This window comes from Pongo pygmaeus, chromosome 1, assembly GCF_028885625.2.
Source record: "Pongo pygmaeus isolate AG05252 chromosome 1, NHGRI_mPonPyg2-v2.0_pri, whole genome shotgun sequence".
Lineage (NCBI taxonomy): Eukaryota > Metazoa > Chordata > Mammalia > Primates > Hominidae > Pongo > Pongo pygmaeus.
This window is the reverse complement of record NC_072373.2, coordinates 129,501,131-129,523,635: the sequence shown is the minus strand read 5'-3', so window position 1 is coordinate 129,523,635 and position 22,505 is coordinate 129,501,131. Positions and strand designations below refer to the sequence as shown.

Below are 22,505 nucleotides of genomic sequence, written 5' to 3'. Positions count from 1 at the left end.
AGGAGTAAATTATAAAGGAGGCTACTCTGGTAAGGGATAATATTTATAGAAAGGAAACAGAAAAGCAAACTTTCTATTTGAAAATTAAAATAAATATCAAAATTAAAATAGATATCAAGAAGAAAAATTTTAATGTGACAATTGAGGAAATAATACATACCACAAGTGGTGCTTTGAAAGCCTCAAATTCATGCTGATTTCTAAAGTAAGTGCCAACTTGAAAACATGATTAGGGCACTTTTTTAAAAAAAACTAAGGCTCTACTGTAAACAAACCATCGTAAATAGTTGATATATATAGTCTGATTAATATATATATACCTGGTGAGTTAGGTAATACTATCTCTATCTTATAGGAAGGAAATTGCATATCAGAGATGTTCTAACCTCAGTGTCAAACATGGTTCAATCCATGTCTGTCTGACTCCAAGCTTGTGTTTTTTTATATCACACCCTGTTACCTCTGAATAAAAATAGAAGTGATTTACTAAGAATTAGGATTATGAGCATTTTTGGAACTAGAAACAACATTGAAACACTGTTTGTTTGGTTCCACTATTGTAGAGACAAGAAACTGGGGTCTCAGAAAATTTGTGATTTGTGCAAAGTTCCAGAGTTGTTCAGTAGTGGGGCCAGTTTGAGAACTGGGCGTTCAATTCCTAGTTTAGGTCTTTCTACCATGTTATGCCTGAGGTGAAGCTAAGTATCTGGTTTATATTTTTATATCTCTAAAGGAGAAAAGAAAAAAAGGACCTGTTCAAAATAGTGGAACAAGCTGGGCAGGGTGATGTGTGCCTGTGTGGTCCCAGTTACTTGGGAGACTGAGGTGGGAGGATGTTTGAGCCCAGGAGTCAAAGCTGTAGTGAGCTATGATGGCATCACTGCACTCTATCCTGGGTGACAGAGCAAGCACCCCTGTCTAAAAAAGTAAAAAAGAAAAAAAGAGAAAGAAAAAATATAGACGCAACAAGTGTAGATTTACATTGTATTAGACAGTCACCTATTAGACCCGGACAAAGGCCTTAAACCAAATACTGTGGCTCAAGCTTAGCCCACAAGGAACCCAGAATGGAAGGAACACATCATAGCTCTCTTAGGTTAATGATTGGCATCCCAAACAGATTTCTTTTTAGCAAAAAAGATAGCCAGAGTGCTTGGAGATTGGGAGCATGAATTTTCTTTCAAGGACAAAGGATGGAGGTCGTTGGAAGAAATGATTTTTAAGCCCAGTGCTCTGTTCTCCAGGATGGCCACTGATGAGGTGACTAAGTTTACCCATTCGAGTCATCTGTCCTGATGAAATGTACACCTTATCCAAGGTCATGTTGATGTTAGAGCCTTTGTTGACTTTTTCTTGTCTCTGTGTTCCAGTCTCACCTCTTAAGAGCAAATAAAAAGAAAGGCTCTGACCTAAGATTTTAACGTGATAATATAGCTAAGCGAGAATACCTTTTTCTTGCTCTAGTCAGCATTTCCTCCCCAGGTTGAGTTCAAGTAAATAGGGCTTTGAGTTATGAACTCTGAAAAGACAAACATAAAGTTAATCCCATTATCTGAGAAACATATTTACCTTGTAGGAACATAGTACTTTCTATATCATAATCTTAATTAAGTTAACATCTGGTAGTTAGAACATTTTATTCTCATACTCTTTTATTCCCCAATTTGTTAAACTTAAGAATACTTAACATTTATGTATCACTGTGAGGGTAAGGAATGCAATATGATTGGAATTTTAAATAAGTCAGTTTTAAATATGAGTGTATATAAGTCTACTCCCCCCGTCTTAGTCCATTTGGGCTGCTGTAACAAAACACTACAGGCTAGGCAGCTTATAAACAACAGAAATTTATTTCTCACAGTTCTGCAGGTTGGGAAATTCAAGATCAAGGCATCAACAAATTTGGTGTCTGGTGAGGGCCTGCCTAGTGGTTCATAGACAGCACCTTCTGCATCTTCACATGGCAAAAAGGGCAAACAAACTCTTAATGCCATCACCTTGGGGGGTTGGGATTTCAACATATGAATTTTGGGGGCTACAAATATTCAGACCATAGCACCCTCCATCATTATTTTAGTTTTAGCCATTGAAATGCTATTGTTTCTGAAATTCAAGAGCAGAAATGAAAGAATTCAGAGATGCCAGAGAATGATGGTATGGTGAATATTTTGCACAGCATCATGTATAAGGCTCTTGGACTACTTTATTAGCTAGTTAATGGCTTTTTGCAAGTAACTCTTACAAGCACTTTTCTTGCCATGCTTATCTGGTGCCAGCTCTGGAATATCACATGAATGTGGAAAATTCGCTTACTCAAAATTGGACTTAACAGAGTTAGTGATGTCTTTATTGTTCTTATAAATTGCACATGGGAAAATAGATTGAGAATGCTGTAAGAATTTAACGTGTTTCAAGTTGCATGCAGGGTAAAAGTCCTTGGAATTTCTGGATTTACTTAGTTTGTATATATAGAAAGTGCAAAAAGGCAGTATTCTTCTTGAGATTGCCTTAAAAAAACATTAAAAGCAGAGATTCTAAATTATTTTTTTCTTTCTAGGCCTACAGTAATTTTCTTGTGATTAGTTACTAGGAAGCTCTGTATTACCAGATTTGGAAAATTCGAATAGAGTTTTTTAGGCCGGGCATGGTGGCTTATGCCTGTAATCCTGGCACTTTGGAAGGCTGAGGCAGATGGATCACTTGAGGTCAGGAGTTTGAGACCAGGCTGGCCAGCATAATGAAACCCTATCTCTACTAAAAATAGAAAAAAAAAAAACAAATTAGCCAGGTGTGATGGCACATGCCTATAGTCCCAGCTTCTTGGGAGGCTGAGGCATGAGAATCACTTGAACCCGAGAGGCGGAGGTTGCAGAGCTGAGATCATGCCACTGCACTCCAGCCTGGGCAACAGAGCGAGACTCCGTCTCAAAAAAAAAAACAAAAAAAAAAAAACGAAAAAACCAAAAATACAGTTTTTTAGTGCTTAGGATGTAGGTGAAAGGAAAACAACCAGAATGATGCAGGTCATAGTGATGGACTAAGTTGTGGTTTTACTGAATGTTCTTTGCCAACTTAGAGTTATGAGAAATAAAATAGAGGCTTCACCTTTATTGAGCCTGGACTTCAGTGCTGGGCTGGGCACTACGAAATATACACAGCCCATCCTGTGGGTCTAGGTTAGGCTCCCTGCTCCCTGCTCCTGCCGTGCACTATACTTTTCCCCCACGATCCTCATGCCTCCTTCCTTGCTTGGTGATACTCTCTAGGAAGGTAGAGACTTTTATTTGTCTTCATCATGATTCTATTTTTGGCAAAAGGCCTTAATAAGTATTATGTGAATGGATGAAGAAGGCTTATAGTTTCAGAGAAAAAAAAAAGGACAGAGACATGAAATTGGTAATAATCTAAGCTACACAACTGCATTATGTGCTCAAATACAAAATAGTACTAGGAATAAGTGCTCACTTTAACATTTAGGGGCCCATGGGTCCATTATGGCTTGGAGTTATTTTAAAAGATAGAATTTAAAGTACTTTATTTAAAGTGCAAATATTAAATCAGGATCTTAGCATGAAGTTACTGTATGCCAGGAACTGTTTTAGGCACTTGACATTAATGAACTCTACTAATCCTTGCAGTCACCATATGAAATAGGCACTGTTACTAGGCCCACTTACAGGAGACATACCTGAGGTAGAGGTCAAACCATCTGCCCAAGATCCTGAGTAATGGTGAGGTAGTCATTCGAACTTCTGTGCTCTGGCTCCAAAGTTTGTGCCCTCAGCCACCCTCCCGGGAGGCCTCTAACTACACTCTGCTAAGTCTCTATGAGGTCTTCAGTGTGGCTTTAGTAAATTATATACAGTAATTTTGAGCAAAACTGTAACCATTCCCTGCTAATAAACTTCTTCTGGAATTACAATGGTTTTTACATTTTGTCTTTCTATTCTAGGGCTATAGTCCAATATTAGCATACCAATCAGTAGATGCTCTTGACTCAGTGATATTAATTAGATACAGGTGCTGCTAATATTCAGCCAAGTTCATACAAATTGACAATCAAGTAGACAAGAATGTAGTGTTTTAATTACATCTTTGAGATATTGTGATTTATAAAATCCATCAAGTACTCATAAGCAGGGTACATCTTAGAAAAATCTATGAAGTAAAAAATCTCTAATGTCCTGCTTTTTAAGCACCTTTCTTTCCCCCATTATGACAGAGAAGACCAGTTCTAATCTGAATGCCACTGGGATCCACCAGAGGTTATTAAGCAGGGGAGTGACAGCACACAGAATCATGGTGTTGGGAGATCACTCTGGCAATGGTGTCATATAGGGCTGAGGGCGGAAGGCCAGGGAGTTGGTGATGGGGAGGTCCAGGTTTTAAAGGTCCCAACCAGTGGCAGTGAATGGGGCAGCCAGAAGAGAGATGTGGGTAGCTCTGATAAATTCAAACTTTTTATTGATCAGAAGCAGCTTATTATAAAGATGACATCTTTGCCTTTCCCCAGCACTTACATCTCATAGGTTCAACATCTGAGAGCTGAAAAGAACTTTGGAGATGACCCAGCCACCCTTCCTAGCCAATTTATTAAAATCTGCTAAAAATTCCATTCTCATCTTTATCTTCCAGTTCTTGGACTTCTATTTTTACTCATTTCTATTTAAACTGTCTATTTATGTCATTTTTCTATTATGACTCTTCCATCTTTATTCCCTAGTGTGCTATATTCTATCTCATAGATCTTTTCTTAATGAGACTTTCCACAGCCTTTCCTATAGCTTACTGTGCCACGATTTTGTTTAGGTTTTGGTCAGCAATTAGTTTATCCAGCTGAAATCTGTAGACATGATTGTGTATAGAGAAAACAACTGGTGGAATAAAATATTTATTCTTCATGTTGTTATTTGTTCTTTCACTAGGTCATCACTCATTTTTTTTTAAATTGTACTTCTTTTGGTACAATATTTTAGTTTACTAAATGATATTACTAAAATATCATTTTCTTGCCTTCATGTAGGGCAGTCCAGTATCCAAAAGGAAGAGTGTTGCTGCTTAGATCCTCCAAAGGGCAGTGGGGCATCTGAGAGCAGACCCCTTTCCTGTGGGGGACAAAGATAGGAGGGTCTTCCCTGGACTAGGTAGGGTTCTTCATTGTTGCCAGCATCAGCCAAATGGTTTTGTTTCTTTTCAGCAGATTCCAGGGAATCTGCCTCTCCTGGACCAGCTTAGGACAAGAGAGAGTCTGCCCTGGCATTTTGTAGGGAGAGGGGCTGGATCCTAAGGGCAGAATGGAGGCCCAGGTTGGGTTCTCCTCATTTGTCATTTGTGAATGTGTTCTTTAGTCATCATGAAGAATGAATCTGGTATAAGGAAGGAGGCCTAACAGCACCTGATGAGAAAAGTCTTCAAACTCTCCCCTGGCTACCAACTCATGAGATTGATTTGTGCCACACAATATATTGTACTGCATTTGCTAATAAACATTTTCCTCCCACAAGCTCTTATGACCTGGTACATCTTATAGGATCAATCCCCTAATAAATATAAGGCTTGTTATATTTATGTCTGTGTGTCTTACTCAGTATTCCAGGAGGCCAAAGTCCTTTTCCATATAGCTTTTTAGTTTCTTAATTCTGTAATTTAATGTAAATATATTTTGAATAATGTTACTATTTTTCTTGAGTTTGAAGGCTATTTATTAATCACTGAGAATTTTATAGTTTATATGTTCTATTTCTCATAGTCCTAAAAATGCCCCACACTTTGTACAATGGCCACAGAGAAAAAATAAAAGAAGATTAGTTTAGACAAAAAATAATACGGTTTACCTTTTAGTAGATTTTTTCAGACCCATATTGCCTGTCTGGATCTTTCCCCCTTCTTCCCTCTCCCCAAGTCTGGACTCCCATGTGGTTTCCTGTACCCTAATCCAGTCCATCATCTCTCATCAGACCACTGCATAGCCACTTAAATGTGTCCCTCTCCCGAGTCTTGACCTCCAATTCATTCTCACAGTGATCAATGGGAGGAAATATATGCAACATATGCAAATGAGGGGGTTGTGTGGGTGTAAAGAACTCTTACGAATCACCAAAATACTATGTGCACAAATAAAACAATATGGGAACCCTCCTGGCTGGTAAACATAAAAAATATTCTACTTCCCTAGAAATGGAAGAAACACAAATTTAAATGATGAGATGCTATTTATGCCTATCAAATGTATTAAAAATATGCAGTATTGACAAATGTTTAGGGAATAAAAAGCTCTTAAACATTGCTAGTTGGAATTTACAATGGTACAGCCTTTTTGGAGGGCAATTTGATCATATGTGGAAGATGACTTTTAAAGGAATTCCACTTCTATGAATTTGTCTTAAGGCAATAATAAGTCTTCATAAACCGTGTATATATAAGAGTATGTTTGTTGAGGCTGTTTATAGTGATGAAAGACAGAGAACAGCCTAACCTAGGCTATTGGTTAAATAATAAAATTAGGCATATCTAGACAATGGAATTTTATGGAGCCATAAAACGACAGAGATTTTAAAAAATTTGCCCTGAAAAACTTCCACTATATGTTTTTTAAGTTAAAAAAGTTACAAAGCAGCATATGTATATAATACAACCTCTTTTTATAAGGAAGAAGTAGGTTGGGGGTTTTATATAGCACAGGGAAAATTCTGGAAGACTATGTGCTAGAATGTTAATGTGTGTTGCTTTTGATGGTAAATATATAGGTGGTTTAATATTTTTTCCTGTTTACCTATACTTTATTACTAATGACAAACATATGGTAAACATATCTCCATATATATGGTAAATGCATATATATTTAAATACATAAAAATATATCATAAATATATCTGCATCTCTCTCTCTATATGTATGTATATACATATATACGTGTATATATATACGTATATATGTATATACGTATATATGTATATACGTGTGTGTGTATACATATATATATATTTATTTATTTATTTATTTTTTTTGAGACGGTCTCTATGGCCCAGGCTGGAGTGCAGTGGTGTGATCTCAGCTCACTGCAACCTCTGCCTCCCGGGTTCAAGTGATTCTCGTGCCTCAGTCTCCCAAGTAGCTGGGATTACAGGCACGCGCCACCACACCCAGCTAATTTTTATATTTTTAGTAGAGATGGGGTTTCACCATGTGGGCCAGGCTGGTCTTGAACTCCTGGCCTCATGTTATCCACCTGCCTTGGCCTCCCAAAGTGCTGGGATTACAGGTGTGAGCCACCATGCCTAGCCAGATACTTTTTTTCTTTTAAAGAAAAAACACCTCTGCCCTCGTGGTCATCACCACCACAGCCACCCGAGAGGAGCTGGGGGAGAACGGTGGCCCGCGAAGCTCGTCACAGACAATGCGGTGGCTCCTGTGAGGGTGTTTAAGTAAACTTGAGGGGAGGAAGTAAAAGTATGTTAAATTTGGGTAGTTAAGTGCATGGCTGTGTATTGTAGTATTTTTGTTGTTTTCTGATTTTGAGATGTATCATAATTTACAGAAATATTTGACCTTTAAGATTCACAATAGAATGAGAGAAAAATACATGTAATTATAATTTAAAATGTACTGTTATTTAATTTTCTGTTTAACTGTATATCTTTTAAAATGCTTTTATTCTTTTCAAGCAATATATGATCACAGCTTAAAAAATATCAAGAAGTGTTGAATTCTAGCAACAAAAAATATCAGTCTCCTTTCTCACCTTTCTGTATCTCTGGACCCACTTCCAAAGGGGGAAACCTCTAGGAAAATTATACTATTATTTTTAGTGCCATATTTCTATTATAAATACTTTGCCTATGTTGCTGTTTTTTAATTGATCAATTTTGGACATTTTTCTATTGTCTCCTGGTTGTTGTAGACAGGATGCAGCTCTTCTAGCTCACTGTCACCACCACTTCCCAATATAACTATATTCGTTAAATCAAATAATGTGCACATTATTACTATGTAAATATTGTTCACGGTTGAGCTTAGTAGTACACTATAACTGTTTTCTTTTTTGACGCTCTCTTTGTTTGTCCTAGACTTAATTGCCTTTTTAAATTTGCATAGTTTTCTATGCATTTAGGAAAAGATAATGCTTTAAAAAGTTGTGCCAAACAATTTTAAATTTTTTCAAAATTTCAACACAGCAAAATTCCATTCTAATTCCATTCTTTTCCTGAAGACATTTTTCCCTTCTAACTTGGACTGATTGTTCTTAGCCCTGCTGTGTGTGTGTGTGTGTGTGTGTGTGTGTGTGTATGTGTGTGTGTGTGTATGTGTGTGTGTGTGTATGTGTGTGTGTGTGTGTGTGTGAAGTCCTAGGATCAGAACTATATAGTCTGATTTTATAACTCTTCTTCATATTCTTTGGTTAGATCCCTAATTTTCTTGGATCTCATGTCATCTTTCCTTTTTTCCTGAAGAGCATATCCTGTAATAGTTTTCTCAGAAAGATTGTATGGGAGGTAAATTTTTATATCTGTTTTACCTTTATACTTACCTGAAAGGTTGAACTTTAGAATTACAGGTTGAGAATCATTTTATATTTAGAATTTTGAAGGTGTTTCTAGTGGGAAACATAAAGATCCTCCTAGATGGAGGAACAAATAAGCTTTCCTGGTACAAAAGCACCCAGTTGACAATGAAACTGATTGTGGCATGGATTCTGTCAGGTCCTCCTAGAAACTTTCTTGGCCATTCTCATGAGGGCCTATGTATTTTTTGGCCTCACCTCATATTCAGGAAACTCTGGCTCTGTGCTAAGTAACTGCTAACATCCCAGCACGTTGAGTGCTTACTGCAGCCTAGTGAAGCTAAGCTCACCTTCTCAGGTGCACCATCCCACTGGCAAGCCTAGCTGTCAGACTTTCCTGATTTCTGTTCTTGCAGGCTTCTTCTGATGGTAACAAGTTCCTCCCCCATTGGGGTTGTATGGATAGAATTGAATGGTAAAACTGATTCCTGGAGATTTTTTAGAAGTGCAACTTGAGACTCTAAGAAAACCGTCTGTCATGAAGACTCCATGATCCTGTGACTGTTGAGCTGGTATTCTTCTTGGGCAGGACGACCTTTCCTGGGATCTTGGGCTGTGTCACTTGTACCCATTCTTTAAGGGATTGCCTCTAGGAAGCTTTTGTCCTTATTCTTTCTTTCCCACTGGCCTTATGCTTTGCATTTCTTTATTTCTTTTTTAAACTCGGAGATGTGATGGTGAGGTTTGGTCTTTTTACTGAGTCTGAGGGTTACCTGTGGAACCCAACATAGGTGGCAGGGATTGAGGAGGTATTGCGATGAGAAATGACTCAAATGTGACTGATGGAAGTACATTTTTCATCAAACAAGAGTTCTAGTTTTAAATAGGGGAGGGGACTATTATGGCTGGGAGGGATTTTAGCAAATCCCAGCACTTTGATTTTTCAACTGAGGAAAAAAGGCAAAATACAGTCTTCACTGGTGCAATGACAGTGTGCTATGGCATATATTTTAGAAAGAACATTGCGTCTTGGGACAAGAAATCTAATTTTGAAGTCATACGAAGGTCATTAAGAGTTTATGGGAGCTTGGGCAATATTCCTAACTTCCATGAGTATGTCCTTTTTTCATTGATAAATTAAGGGTACCAGTGCCTCCCCCTGCATCAGGGCTATTGAAGAGACTAGCATTTGAAGAGACTAGCATGGTACTTCTGTTTTTCAAACTATAAAGAGTTATTTCAGAAGGAAAGATCTGGTGAACATGGTCCTTTAAATCCTTCTGAAAAGGGCTTGTGTGCTTTTACTAGTGTTACATGATTACTGTGTTAATAACTTACTGTATAGATATCCTAAAGTAATCTTGTATTTTTGTAAACAAGTTATGGAATTTGCAGTGATGGCTCCTGGTAGTATCTAAAAACATATTTGTACTGCATCTGTGGGCCCTTCTGTATCTAGGCTATATTCCAACGTATGATCGTGTCTGCAGGAGAGTCTCCTCTGTTGCTGTCCAGTGTAACAAACAGCTCCCTGTATATTCTACTACATCTATTCCCATGCTTCTTTGATTTGGAATTTGACTTGTTGCCTGTTGAACTGGCAAATAGTCGAGTGTTCTTTTGTGTAAACTTTGACAATGCTGATTCATAGTGCCTTTAGTGACTTAATCTATATTAAGATAATCTGTATAAAATGTATCTATACATGTAATCTGTTAAGAAACCTATATAAAGCCAAATTTTGACCTTTCTATGGAACGTGTATTTTTTTCCAGAATAACTTAGAAGATGATGATGTGGAAATGAAAAATGGTATAACCCAGGGAGACAAACTACGTGCCTTAAAAAGTCAGAGACAGCCACGTACCTCACCATCCTGTGCATTTAGGTAGATCTGTTTTAAACACTTCAATTCATAGTGCATTTCCTTTTGTGAATAGAACATTTCATCTTCTCTTTAGTCTGTAATCTTCTCTTTTGAATTTTGTTCTACAAATACTAAGTTTACTATTTTGTGTTGTTTATTAATTATTTTATCACTGTTGGGAGTAGCTAAAGTTTAGAAGTTTATTGAAAGCAACTGCTACATCTCAGTCTCTGGAGTTCTACTTTAAGATGCAAAGCAGTTATCTCTGGGACTCTGTTTCAAATTCCGTTTGGATTTCTCCCCTTCTGCTGTGAATGAGTTTCTTGTCCTGTGTTGGATCCTCACAGGTGTGCTGAGGCTTTTGTATTGACTCATAGTGTATATAAAAGTACTGTATGCCAGTCTCTGGCAATCTAAGCTAGTTCCTCAGCTTTACCTTCTATTTTTGAAAATTGAATAAGTAATTCTTACCTGTGCCTGTAAAGTTATAAGCCATCTTGGCTTTGAAGTCTCAAACTACTCACCAGAATCAATGATGGGACTTGACTTCTGATCACAACATTTGAAACCTGCTGATAGTTCAGATTGGGTTTAAAAAAAGGGGAATCAAAAGGCGCAAACATTTGTAAATATCATCATTTTTAAAAATTACAATATACTGGGTGGCAAGGCCACAAATTAACATAATGGGAAGCAGCAACATTTTTTTGACTTATAAATAAGAGACACACATAGCAGAAGGATGTTTTTTCGGTATGGTAAACACCAAACAGATTCACAGGGAATTTAGTTTTCATGTGTAATCTGGGAGAAACTATAACACTGTAGTCAGATTGGGTCTTTACTGAGTTCCTGATCTAAAGAATAAAGGTTCATATTGCTCAAAGATGAGGATATCATTTTCTGCAGTATTATGAGAAAAGGGAATAGCAAGCCTGGTTCTGGGTAATCTAATATCCATTTGCAAGGTTTCTCCCTTTTGCTAATTTAATATTTTTACCAGTTTGATACCATTTGATGTGCCTTGTGGTCTTTGTGAAAACGTGTGGCCCGGTGATATGTGAGCATCTGTCTTTGATTTCTGCAGATCGGATGATACAAAAGGACACCCGAGAGCAGTGTCCCAGCCTTTCAGGTACTGCCAATGAGGTTGAATGTCTAGTAGCTTGTAAATATATGCCTCCTTTTAGCCATGTTTCCCAAGCCTCAAACACGAAAATCAACTGTACACAGCTTTTTGCTTTTTAAATTGCTTCCTTTCTGTTCCATATTGTTTATGCCTTATTTTTAATGCTCACCATGAAAAGGATTTTTTTTTTGCTGGCATGCCCACAGAGCTGTGTGGTGGTGGTAGGGACATCAATGTATTTTGTGCTCTTAGCACATTGTGGGGGTCTCTAAGAAACTACAGGTGCTCTGCATCTCTCCTTTCGATCTAGTGATAGATCTAGCTTAAATTGTTCTCATTTTTATTGGTCCTCTTTCCCTTTAAAATCAGCGTGCATTTGTTCCCCTCCTTTATTTTCTAGTCTTATTTTCTTTTCTACCTTCCTTTTCAAGAGGGAACACTAGTTTTGTTCTGTGGAAAAATGTCCCCTGAAACCTCCTGGAGTGGTACCACGATCCGGTATGGCACTTGGTGAGAGCAGTAGAGATGTTTGCCCAAGAGTGTTGATGAAATAGGGGAAAGAAGCTCTTCATCTGCTGGTTCTTATTCATTCTTAGGTTTAGGACTGTTTAGTGAGGGCAGTTCTAAGAGGGCTTAAGCTTCTGGAGCTTCTGGAGAAGCTTGAATCGCTTCTTTGTAGAACTTTTTCCATTTTTAGTTTGGAGGCAAAACATGAGCTTAAGCTGCTGTTTGGAGGGTGGATAATGAAGGAAAGAGTACAAGTAAATAAGCTTTTCTCTAGCAGAGAGGAAAACAGAGTTCAGCTATATTAAATGATTTATCTAGGATCAAACAGATTTGGTATTAAGATTATGACTGGGCCCTGGCTCTCCAGATTTGAGTCAGTTTTTCCTTTTTGTCCACTTGGCAAATATTTATTGAGCACCTGCTCAGAATCCAGCATTGTGCTAGCCACTGGGAATTGAAATGAGAGAGAAGTCTTTGCCCTCAAGGAGCTTATATCAAGTAACGGAGATAGACAAATATCAGATGATGCAATATGGTATAAGAGCTGTGATTTACTATGAGAATATATGATGAAACATATATTGCTTGGGAACTCAGAGAAGGCTTGCTTGATGAGGTAACAGCTGATTGGACCATTAAAGGCTAAGTGTGATAGAAGTGGGTCAAATGGAGATGGAAGATAAGAGTTAGAGGATGGGAAGGAGATGAGAAAATGCCCTGGCAGGGAAAATAGTCTGTGCAAACTGGACAAATGTGTGGATGCTACCCATTCAGAGAACTCAAGGCATTTTTATGTGGCTGGAATAGAGATGTCCAGTGGGAAAGTGTGGAAGGAAGGACCTGTCCAGATTTTGGAGGGGTTGTGTAAGCCAAGCCAAAGAGTTTCTATAGGCTTATGGGCACAGAGGAAAGATGAAATGATTTAAACAGTGAAGTGACATGATTCACTGAAGGCTATTCACAATTTGAATTGTTTAGGAATAAGATTAAAAGATGCCACTCATAGTCAAGGATAAGAAATAAAGATGGCCTTGCCTAGGGTAGTTTGCAGGGTGAAAAGGAGAGGATGGATTTGAAATATAAGAAGTGGAATCTAAGGTTGTGCTGAGGAATGAATACCAGTGGCAAAGAAGGGCAGTGACCCAGGAAGAAGGATCATGGCTAAGAGCAGGACTTTGACTCCTGGGTTTGAATCCCAGGTCTGCTATTCACTAACTGAGTGACTGGATGAGGAACTTTTACTCTGTGTTTTTGTTTCCTCACTTGTAAAATAAGGACAGCGATATTAGCTACTTCATAGGGTTGTTGTGAGGGCAAGCTGAGCTGACGTATTTAAGGTTCTCAGAACAGTGCCTGGCGGAGTTAGCGCTGTGTTGGCTGCCACTGCTGTCATCACTATTAGGACCTGTCATGATATCTTTAAGATTGATTAATTTATCTTGTCCTAGTTAGTTGCTGAATGTTTAAGATAAGACTACTTTATTGTGACACTTTGCCATTTTTCTCCACAAAGATTAAGTTCATCCCTGCAAGGATCTGCACCTACTTTGAAGACATCAAAAATGGCACTGTCCCCTTCAGCAACGGCCAAGAGGATCAACAGAACCTCTTTGTCTTCAGGCGCCACTGTAAGAAGGTAATTTTTCTCTCCCTCTTCTAAGATGCTGGTTTGAGGTAAAGGAAGCTTACAGCAAGCGATGAGTTTAGCTGCAGTTTCGTCAGAGGAGGGGACAAGGGAGAAGAGGAGAAACCACGGAAGACCCTGTGATGTTCTGGGGCTTCCGTTCCTGACTTGGGAAGGCAGGAGACAAGGTTGTGGAGGGAATGGTGCAGAGTGTGTTCTTCTTCTAGAGAGTGAGCAGCTGGCTTAGTGTGATCCAGAAAATGGAGTTCAGTTGTATATACAAATGATATTGTCATTTCTCAGCTGACACATATAGGCAAGGGAGAACTAACCAAAATGGGTAGGGATGTTTGATGTAGTCATATGATTGAATATGTACTTAAGTCTGCTTTTAACGCTCCCCTTACATGGCCCTTTTCCTTTACTTCCCACCCCAGGGTAAATAAAACTTCGTGATGTTCTATTTCAAGATCTGTAGTCAAAGTGTTTTAGCCAGTTTCTTGGGTCCTAGTTAACTGCTTTTGACAAAGCAACTTCATATGTATAACTCAAGGCTACATATTATCATAACAGCAAGGGTGATGAAGAAGCCATTCTGACATCATTCACATTGATCAGATTCATCTTCATCACGTTCCCCTAATGTCATGAGTATGTGTTTCAGAAACATGAGCTCTGTGTGATTGTACATTGTTGTCTGTTTTTTCCCTCCTCACTTGTGTTTTCCATTCAGCTTTTCCATAAACTCTCGGCTAGCCAGTTCTCTAGGGAACTTGAATGCTGCAACAGATGATCCAGAGAACAAAAAGACCTCCTCATCTTCTAAGGCAGGCTTCACAGCCAGCCCGTTTACCAACCTCTTGAATGGCAGCTCCCAGCCAACTATCAGAAATTACCCTGAGCTCAACAACAATCAGTACAACAGCAGCAGCAACAGCAATGGGGGCAACCTGAACAGCCCCCCAGGCCCCCACAATGCCAAGACAGAGGAGCACACCACCATCCTCCGACCCTCCTACACCGGGCTTTCTTCTTCTTCAGCGAGATTCCTGAGTCGTTCTATCCCTGTAAGTTCACAGACACCACCTCCTGGTCCTGAATGCAACTTCTGTGTCTTGCCTTCCCAGCCGAGGCTGCCACCAAAGAAATTTAATAGCGCCAAGGAAGCCTTCTGAGCGATGCCTTCCCTCTGTGCTGTGAAACTGTCTATGCACTACATTCTGCTAGCTCCTCTTCAAGTAAACGCCAAGTTGCAACTGGGTTTTCTTCCTTCCTTCTTTTTCTTCCTACCCCCAACTAGTTTCTCTTAAAAGGGAAATAGCTTTCATTCTTTTGATTATGGGCATTGTTGACTTCAGTTACTTTTCAGTTATGTTTCCAATCACTCTGAATATCTGGTGCTAAGCCAGGAGCTGATTCATACAGTGGATAGCATTTGCTGGGGGTGTGCTGGTTTGGGGAATTATGGCTTTTTCTGCATCATATATCAGTGAATTAATTTTGGAGTATTGAAATGTGGAAGGTGCTGAATGAACAGTATCTTCCTAGAACTAAGCATTAGGTCCTTGAATATTTCACCTCCTGCAAGGAACTGACCCAGAATAAAATAAGTGGCAAGTGGAAGATGTTTCTAAGAAGGGCTTATGGGTAGGTACCTGGGATGCAAGGTGGGGAGCAAGCAGAGTATCAGGAAGGTGTTTAAAAGTAGCCAGCACTCTTCTAGAGAAAGGTGGGAAGACCTCCAAACACATCTTACCAATGAGATCTCTGTTTAGGTTACCAAGCTCTCTTTAACAATCAACAGTGCCTGGTAAGGTAAACTCTGTTGGTAAACTCCTATTATGAATTACTTTAATAACCTGTTTTGATTGCCTCTAGGGGTATTGAGATCTATAGGAATGTGAGTTTCGACTTGAGAGGAACGAGGACAATTAGGAAGGAGAAATCAATCCTATGTATTAAGGAAATATGAAGCATGGTACATATACATACAGTGTTGCAACACTGATTGTACTCAGGGCATGAACAAGCCCTGGGTGTCTTGGAAGGCTCTGGCCTGGTGTCCCTTCACACTTGCTATTCTTGAAACACTTCCTCAGCCACCATCTAGGTAGTGGCTGCTTCTGTAGAGAAGAGAGGAAGAGGAAAGGTGCTGGTGGCAGTGTGTTGCGTATGGCCCACTCAGCAAAACAGGAGCCCCATGGTTCATCCTTAATGACATCTACTTTCTTTAGTTGACAGTTTAGAAACCATGAGGATGGGCCAGGCACAGTCAGGCCTATAATCCCAGCACTTTGGGAGGCCAAGGCTGGTGGATCACCTGAGGTCAGGAGTTCGAGACCAGCCTAACCAACATGGTGGAACCCCGTCTCTACCAAAAATACAAAATTAGCTGGGTGTGGTGGTGTGCACCTGTAATCCCAGCTACTGTAAGGCAGGAGAATCCCTTAGAACCTGGGAGGTGGAAGCTGCAGTGAGCCAAGATCATGCCACGGCACACCAGCCTGGGTGACAGAGCGAGACTCTCAAAAAAAAAGAAAGAAACCATGAGGATGAGGATGTTTTCTAACATGAGAATGCAGTATGTGTGTGTGTTCATGTGTGGATGCATTAGATGATTCATTACTACTCCTGTCCCTACCTCAGACCTCTTTTAAAATGTTTTCCCTCTCTGTCCACTCTCAACCCATTCCCTAAGAGGAGCCAGGCATATCTGAGATTTTCCCTGTCCGATTTTACAGGCATGAGCTACCATGCTTGGCCTTGGCATTAGTTTAGATTCCTTTACAGGTTAGGGTCCCAGGAAATTGCCAGCCCATCTACCCCTTAATCTGATTCTGATCCCATGATCCCACTATATAAATTGGGTGTATAGGTATCATAAAAACTTAAATACGTGTAACTAAGGATTAGATGTAAAAAGATAATATATTTACATTTTCCCAACTATATTTATAAATCATATACTTTCCAGCAGGCATTGAGTTCAGTCAGCATTTTCACATACTGATTGTGGATCAGCCTCTTCTTTTGGATCAGAATGCAGATCTTTCCATTTTCAGAAAAAGTGCTAGAGATATATAGATAATCATACAGTCATGTGCTGCCTAATGATGTTTTGGTCAATAACAGACCACGTATACAATAGTGGTCCCATAAGATTATAATGGAGCTGAAAAATTCCTATAGCCTAGTGACGTCGTAGCCCTCGTAGGGTTATAACTGCAGTACTCATGTGTTGTGGTGATGCTGGTGTAGACAGACCTACTGTGCTGCAGCCATATAAATGTCTAGCAATACAATTATGTACAGTGCATAATACTTGATAATAAATACCTGTTACTGGCCTATGTATATACTGTACTGTACTTTATACCATTATTTTAGAGTATACACCTTCTCCTTATTAAAACAAAAGTTAACTGTAAGCTTCAGGCAGGTCCTTCAGGAGGTATTCCAGAAGAAGGCATTGTTGTTATAAGAAATGACAGCTCCATGTGTTACTGCTGCTGAAGACCTTCCAATGGGACAAGGTGTGGAGGTGGAAGACAGTGATATTGATTATCTTGACCAGGTGTAGGCCCAGGCTAATGTGTGTGTTTGTGTCTTCATTTTAAATAAAAAATTTAGAAAGTAAATACTAAAAATATTTAAAATAAAAAAATATAGGATAAGGATGTAAAGGAAGAAAATACTTGGTACAGTTACACATACAATGCTTATTTTAAGTGTTAATTTCAAGCGATTGGGAGTTGATAAAAAAATTAAAAAATAGTAAACTAAGTATTATTACAAAAGAGTCAAAAGTTAAAACAAGTTTATAAAATAAAAATGTTACAGTAAGCTAAGGTTAATTGATTATTGATGAAAGAAAAATTTTTAATATAGATTTAGTATAACCTAAGTGTACAGCGTTTATAAAGTCTACAGTAGTGTTCAGTAATGCCCTAGGCCTTCATGTTCACTCACTACTCACCCACTGACTCACCCAGAGCAACTTCCCATCCTGCAAGCTCTATCCATGGTAAGTACCCTTTACAGGTGTACAATTTTTAAATCTTTTATACCATATTTTTACTGTATATTTTCTATGCTTAGGTATGTTTAGACACACATACTTACCATTGTGTTATAGTTGCCTGCAATATTCAGTAGAGTAACATGCTGTACAGGTTTGCAGCCTAGAAGCAATAGGCTATACCATTTAGCTTAGGTGTGTAGCAGGTTCTACCATCTAGGTTTGTATAAGTGCACTCTATCGTGTACACAGCAATGAAATTGCCTAAGGATGCATTCTCAGAATGTATCTTTGTCATTAAGTGATGCATGACTATGTAAATACCTTGCAGATTACATACGTAAAGGTATTGTGTAATCCACATTTCTAGCTGAATGCCAGTAGCATTGGTAGCTTGACAAGAATAATGTTCTACTTTTTTGTTTTCCTCTTTGCTGGTAGAACCATGGGGGCATTCTTTAGACAATTATTAATCTCCCCTAATGATGTTTACATAACTTGATTTGGGTCTCGTTCCATATTTTGTTATTTCTTTTCACTTCTCCTCCTCCTCGTCCCTCTTCTGGCTAGAATAGAGTGATTTTTAAATAATTCAATTTAAGTAATAGTCTGTGTGGGCAGTTGCTGCCACTTCCCTTCTCCTCCCTCCTAAATTTATGATCTTATTGTAAAGAAAAGCATTTATAAATAGAATTATCAACACAACATTTTCCTCCCTCTCACCCTCCCTGGAAGTAAGAAGCAGCAGGTCTTTGTAGCAGACCTTCCCCCCTTTAACTTTGCTTAGAAAACCTCCTGTGAGAGGGAAAGCTCCAAGTCCTACTTCTGCTAACTTGTGGTCAAAAAGATAAATTATGATGAAAATTCCCACTTTGTGTGGAATAAGATAGATTATGAGTTATTTTTGTTTATGGTCCAGTGCAGCTTGTCTAATTATACTGGGTTTATTGTCTAAATAGGATCATACTTCTAGTTCTAGTACTTCTGAAGATGTGAGATTAGGAGACTTGAAGAACTAGGAAAATCACTCAATAAAAATGTTTTAAAATTCTTAGGTGGGAAAATGAAGTCTGCATGACAATATCCTCCCAGAACCTTTAAGAAAGACCCAGAAACTCTTAGGGGATGGGGGTGATGGGTATTTAGAGGGAATCTAATATTTCAAAAGCTACAATTAGCACCTCTTTTGAAAGCTGCAATTGCTCACTCACTTTTTGCAGCAGTTCAGCCCCCAGAAAAATGTAAAAATGATTTCCTTATTCTGTCATTAAATCGTTTAACACAGAAAACAAGAACAAATGTTAAGGATTCCTTATGGTTGTGACAGAATGCTGAGGAACAGTCAGATTTTATTTTTATTAATTTGTCCTCTTTTGCTAGTCTTGCAGTTTCTACTGCCCTGTGCAATGCACACACACAAGGTTAACATTTTTGTTGACCCACTTACTGTAAAAAATGAGTTTCACTCCCTGACACTCAGAGGAGTTTTCAAATGCTTAAGAAATGAGGGACATGTGATTATGGTGTAGGTGGGGTGGAAGTATTTTATTAAATTGAAATTACTTGTGGTATCTGTCTTGAATATTTGCTATGCTTTATTTTTATGACACTTAATCACTGGATTATTAGTCATCCACATTGACCTTACCTGACCCCCAACTCTGAGTTAGTTCATGTTGCTTCTCCCATAAGCCGCTCTACATCCCACCTTGGTCTAAATCAGAATACTCTTTTTCACTCAGAATTTGCATCATCCACTAGACTATATGCTTTGTGAGGGCAGGGATGGTGCCTCTGGTTTTTATAGTTATATGCCCTGTGCATGGCATATATTAGGCACTCATTAAGTATTTGTTGATTGGATAAAATGATGGATGGTTAAATGAATGAATGCTCTATAGCTTTAGTAATAAAACTATACAAATAAGTGAAACTTATTATAGCCTGTAATAAGCTTTGTTATGCACTCTTCTATCTTAATCATCAAACATTTGCAGGGATAGTCTTATAGTGAAGGTTGTAGGTAATATCAGTGGTGCCATTGTCTCTTGGAATTTTTCCTTTCTTCTCCATTCAGTTGCTTCCTCATCCCTGTTGTGTTTGAGTCTTTGATGATCTTCCCAACTTGTCTCTTTCCACCTTTAATTCCTACTTTAAAGTAGGGTTGGCAAACTTTTTCTGTAAAGGGCCAGATAGTAAAGATTTTTAGCTTTGTGTCCCAACTATTCAACTCAATACATAAACGAAAGTTGTGGCTATATTAAATAAAACTTTATTAACAGAAATAGGTAGTGGGTTGCATTTGGATAGTGAGCTGCAGTTTGCCAACCCCTGCTTTAAAGCATTGCCAGATAAGAGATATAGATTTCAACATCTTATTTCCCTGTTCAGAAATGACCAGTGGTCCCTTAGTGCTAGAACATAAATACTGACTTTCTCTGCTGAGCTTTCAGGCCCTCTGTACTGCATTTCTGTAGTATTGTATCTTTGCACCAGCATTTACCTTGCTTATTCTCTTGTCTTCTTCTCCCACAATGTTCATGCCTACTGCTAGTCTTTAGGAAGCCCTTTCTTGGAAGCCCCCTGCTCTCCTTACCAATTTCTCATCTTTAAATAAAGACATATATTACCTTCCATGTCTTCTGTGAAGCTCTCCCCAATAAGTGGAATCCACCCTATAATTAATACTTTATTTTATCGTGTATGCTATTACATACATGAACATCTATATTTGTTTACATATTGTCTGTGTATGTAAGAATTGTCTCCAAATTTAAACTTCCTTTTGCAGACATTTCAAAAAGTTCTTATATAGTTCATGGTTTCTAACACAGTACTGGTCACAGGAGGGAATTAAAAATTAACATACTCATTTGGTTGAAAGTTGAAAGCAAAATGGAAATGAAATATTGTGTGCTTCCTACTTTCCCTCAGCATTCTTATACGACAGTTGAAGTTGGCTTAAATGTAGTTCTCTTTTCTAGTGTTAGTAGCATTTTTATACTCAGTTGGTTAATGCTGCTCTTTGGTTATGAAAACTGTGTGGATGTTTTCCACCTCAAATTTGACCAATGTAAGAACAATCTTGGTAGCCTATGAACAGGTTAAGTCCTTCTGTGTTCTAACATCAGGCAGAATATGTATGTATTTTAAGGAATTATTGGTCCTTAAAGTAGGACCTGGAATGAGATCAAAATGTTAGAATCTAGCTTTATAAAATAACCAGTTTGATGAAAATCTGAGTGATTGGCAGTGCACTAAAGCATGGTTCATTTTTACTTTGGGATAATGTTAGTGCTGACAGTGATAAGCTACTTATTGATTGTTTGAATATCCATTCCCAGTAAAGTACTGATACTTTCCAGTGGTATGTAGTAGTGTTTCCCGACATCAACTTGTTGTCTTTTCCCTCTGCCTATTCTCCATTTTAAAAATTGGTCATCTTGTCCTGATTTTAAATAGGACATTTTTATTTGTCTGCTTTTGTTGCTATGAAGAAATACCTGAGGCTGGGTAATTTATAAAGAAAAATGGTTTATTTGGCTCACAATTCTGTGGGCTGTACGAGCATGGCACCAACAATCTGCTTGGCTTTGCGTGAATCCTCAGGAAGCTTACAATCATGGTGGAAGGCAAAAGGGGATCTTGTGTATCACATGGCAAGAGGGAACAAGAGAGAGGGAGGATGTGCGAGGCTCTTTTAAACCACCAGATCTCATGTGAACTCATAGAGTGGGAACTCACTCATTACTGGGAGGACAGCACCAAGCCATTCATGAAGGATCCACTCCCATGACCCAAGTACCTCCCGCTAGCCCCACCTCCAACACTGGAGTCACATTTCAACAGGACATTTGGAGGGGATAAAACATCCAAACCATATCAATATTAATTTATTAATTCATATTAATATTATTAAATATTAACTAGGTGTTAATATTTATTACAGTTAAAGATTAGTACTAGCTTTCTATCCTTTTGTTGTATATTTACATTGCTGTGGTTTTTTATCCTTCCTCTTTGTTGTGGCATTGCTTTAGATTTGATGTAATTTTTCAGCCAAGGGATACCAACTACATATCAAGAACATGAGCTGAATCTCAGTATTGAACCACATCTTTGGCATTCATTCAACATTGTGATTTTTTTTTTTCCCTTCCCAAGGGGACCTGAGAATGTTACTTGACAAAGCATCAAATTGTTATGAGGTCAGCATGGTTCAGATGATGCCTTTAAATATGCATATAAGCTGTTTATATGTTTGCAGTATTTGTAGATATATGTAACTATAATTTAAGTTTCCAGTGTTAAATAGTGGTTTATGTTAATTTTCTGTATAAAGCCTGTCAGCTGTTTTTGACTGTACATTTGAAAATACTTGAAAACATAAAACTTGCTGTAAGTGATAAGGTTGATCAGAAATATATAATAGGTAAGGATTAATTTATATTCTCAATGTATTAGAGTTATGAATCGCCTTGGTTGTTCAGCTTAATTTTATACTTTATGTAGTGTCAATAATACTACTAGGTCAATAGAAAAGAGTCTTATTTTAATCTTGCGTCTTATTTTTTTGGCTAGGAGTAAAAGAAAGCAAGTGCTTTTTATATACCTATAAAAGCTGGCTAGGTGCAATGGCTCACACTATAATCCTAGCACTTTAGGAGGCTAAGGTGGGAGGATCACTTGAGGTCAGGAGTTTGAGACCAGCCTAGGCAATACAGAGAGAACCCATATCTTAAAAACTGAAATTAAATGAAATGGAAACTTATCCAATTAATAAAGCTATAGCTAATATTTATGTAAGTGTCTAGCATGAGCCTAGTATTTTTTTGGTAGAGCAAGGTGAGACAAATATAT

The 22,505-nt window shown here is 38.3% G+C and overlaps 1 protein-coding gene across 5 annotated transcripts in view; it reads left to right on the top strand.

The window, feature by feature from the left end:
• Nucleotides 1–22,505, top strand: part of CDC14A (cell division cycle 14A) — a 176,352-nt gene that overhangs the window by 139,429 nt on the left and 14,418 nt on the right. For 3 of the 5 annotated variants that reach the window (XM_054474824.2, XM_054474795.1, XM_054474798.1), the window contains exons 12-15: nucleotides 10,276–10,388; nucleotides 11,455–11,502; nucleotides 13,517–13,639; nucleotides 14,361–14,887. In XM_054474824.2, coding sequence (XP_054330799.1) covers nucleotides 10,276–10,388; nucleotides 11,455–11,502; nucleotides 13,517–13,639; nucleotides 14,361–14,802 — 726 coding nt within the window. In that variant the 3' untranslated portion in view covers nucleotides 14,803–14,887. Of the gene's footprint in view, nucleotides 1–10,275; nucleotides 10,389–11,454; nucleotides 11,503–13,516; nucleotides 13,640–14,360; nucleotides 14,888–22,505 lie in introns of those variants that run through there. The other 2 variants (XM_054474809.2, XM_054474813.2) reach the window with 1 other exon arrangement.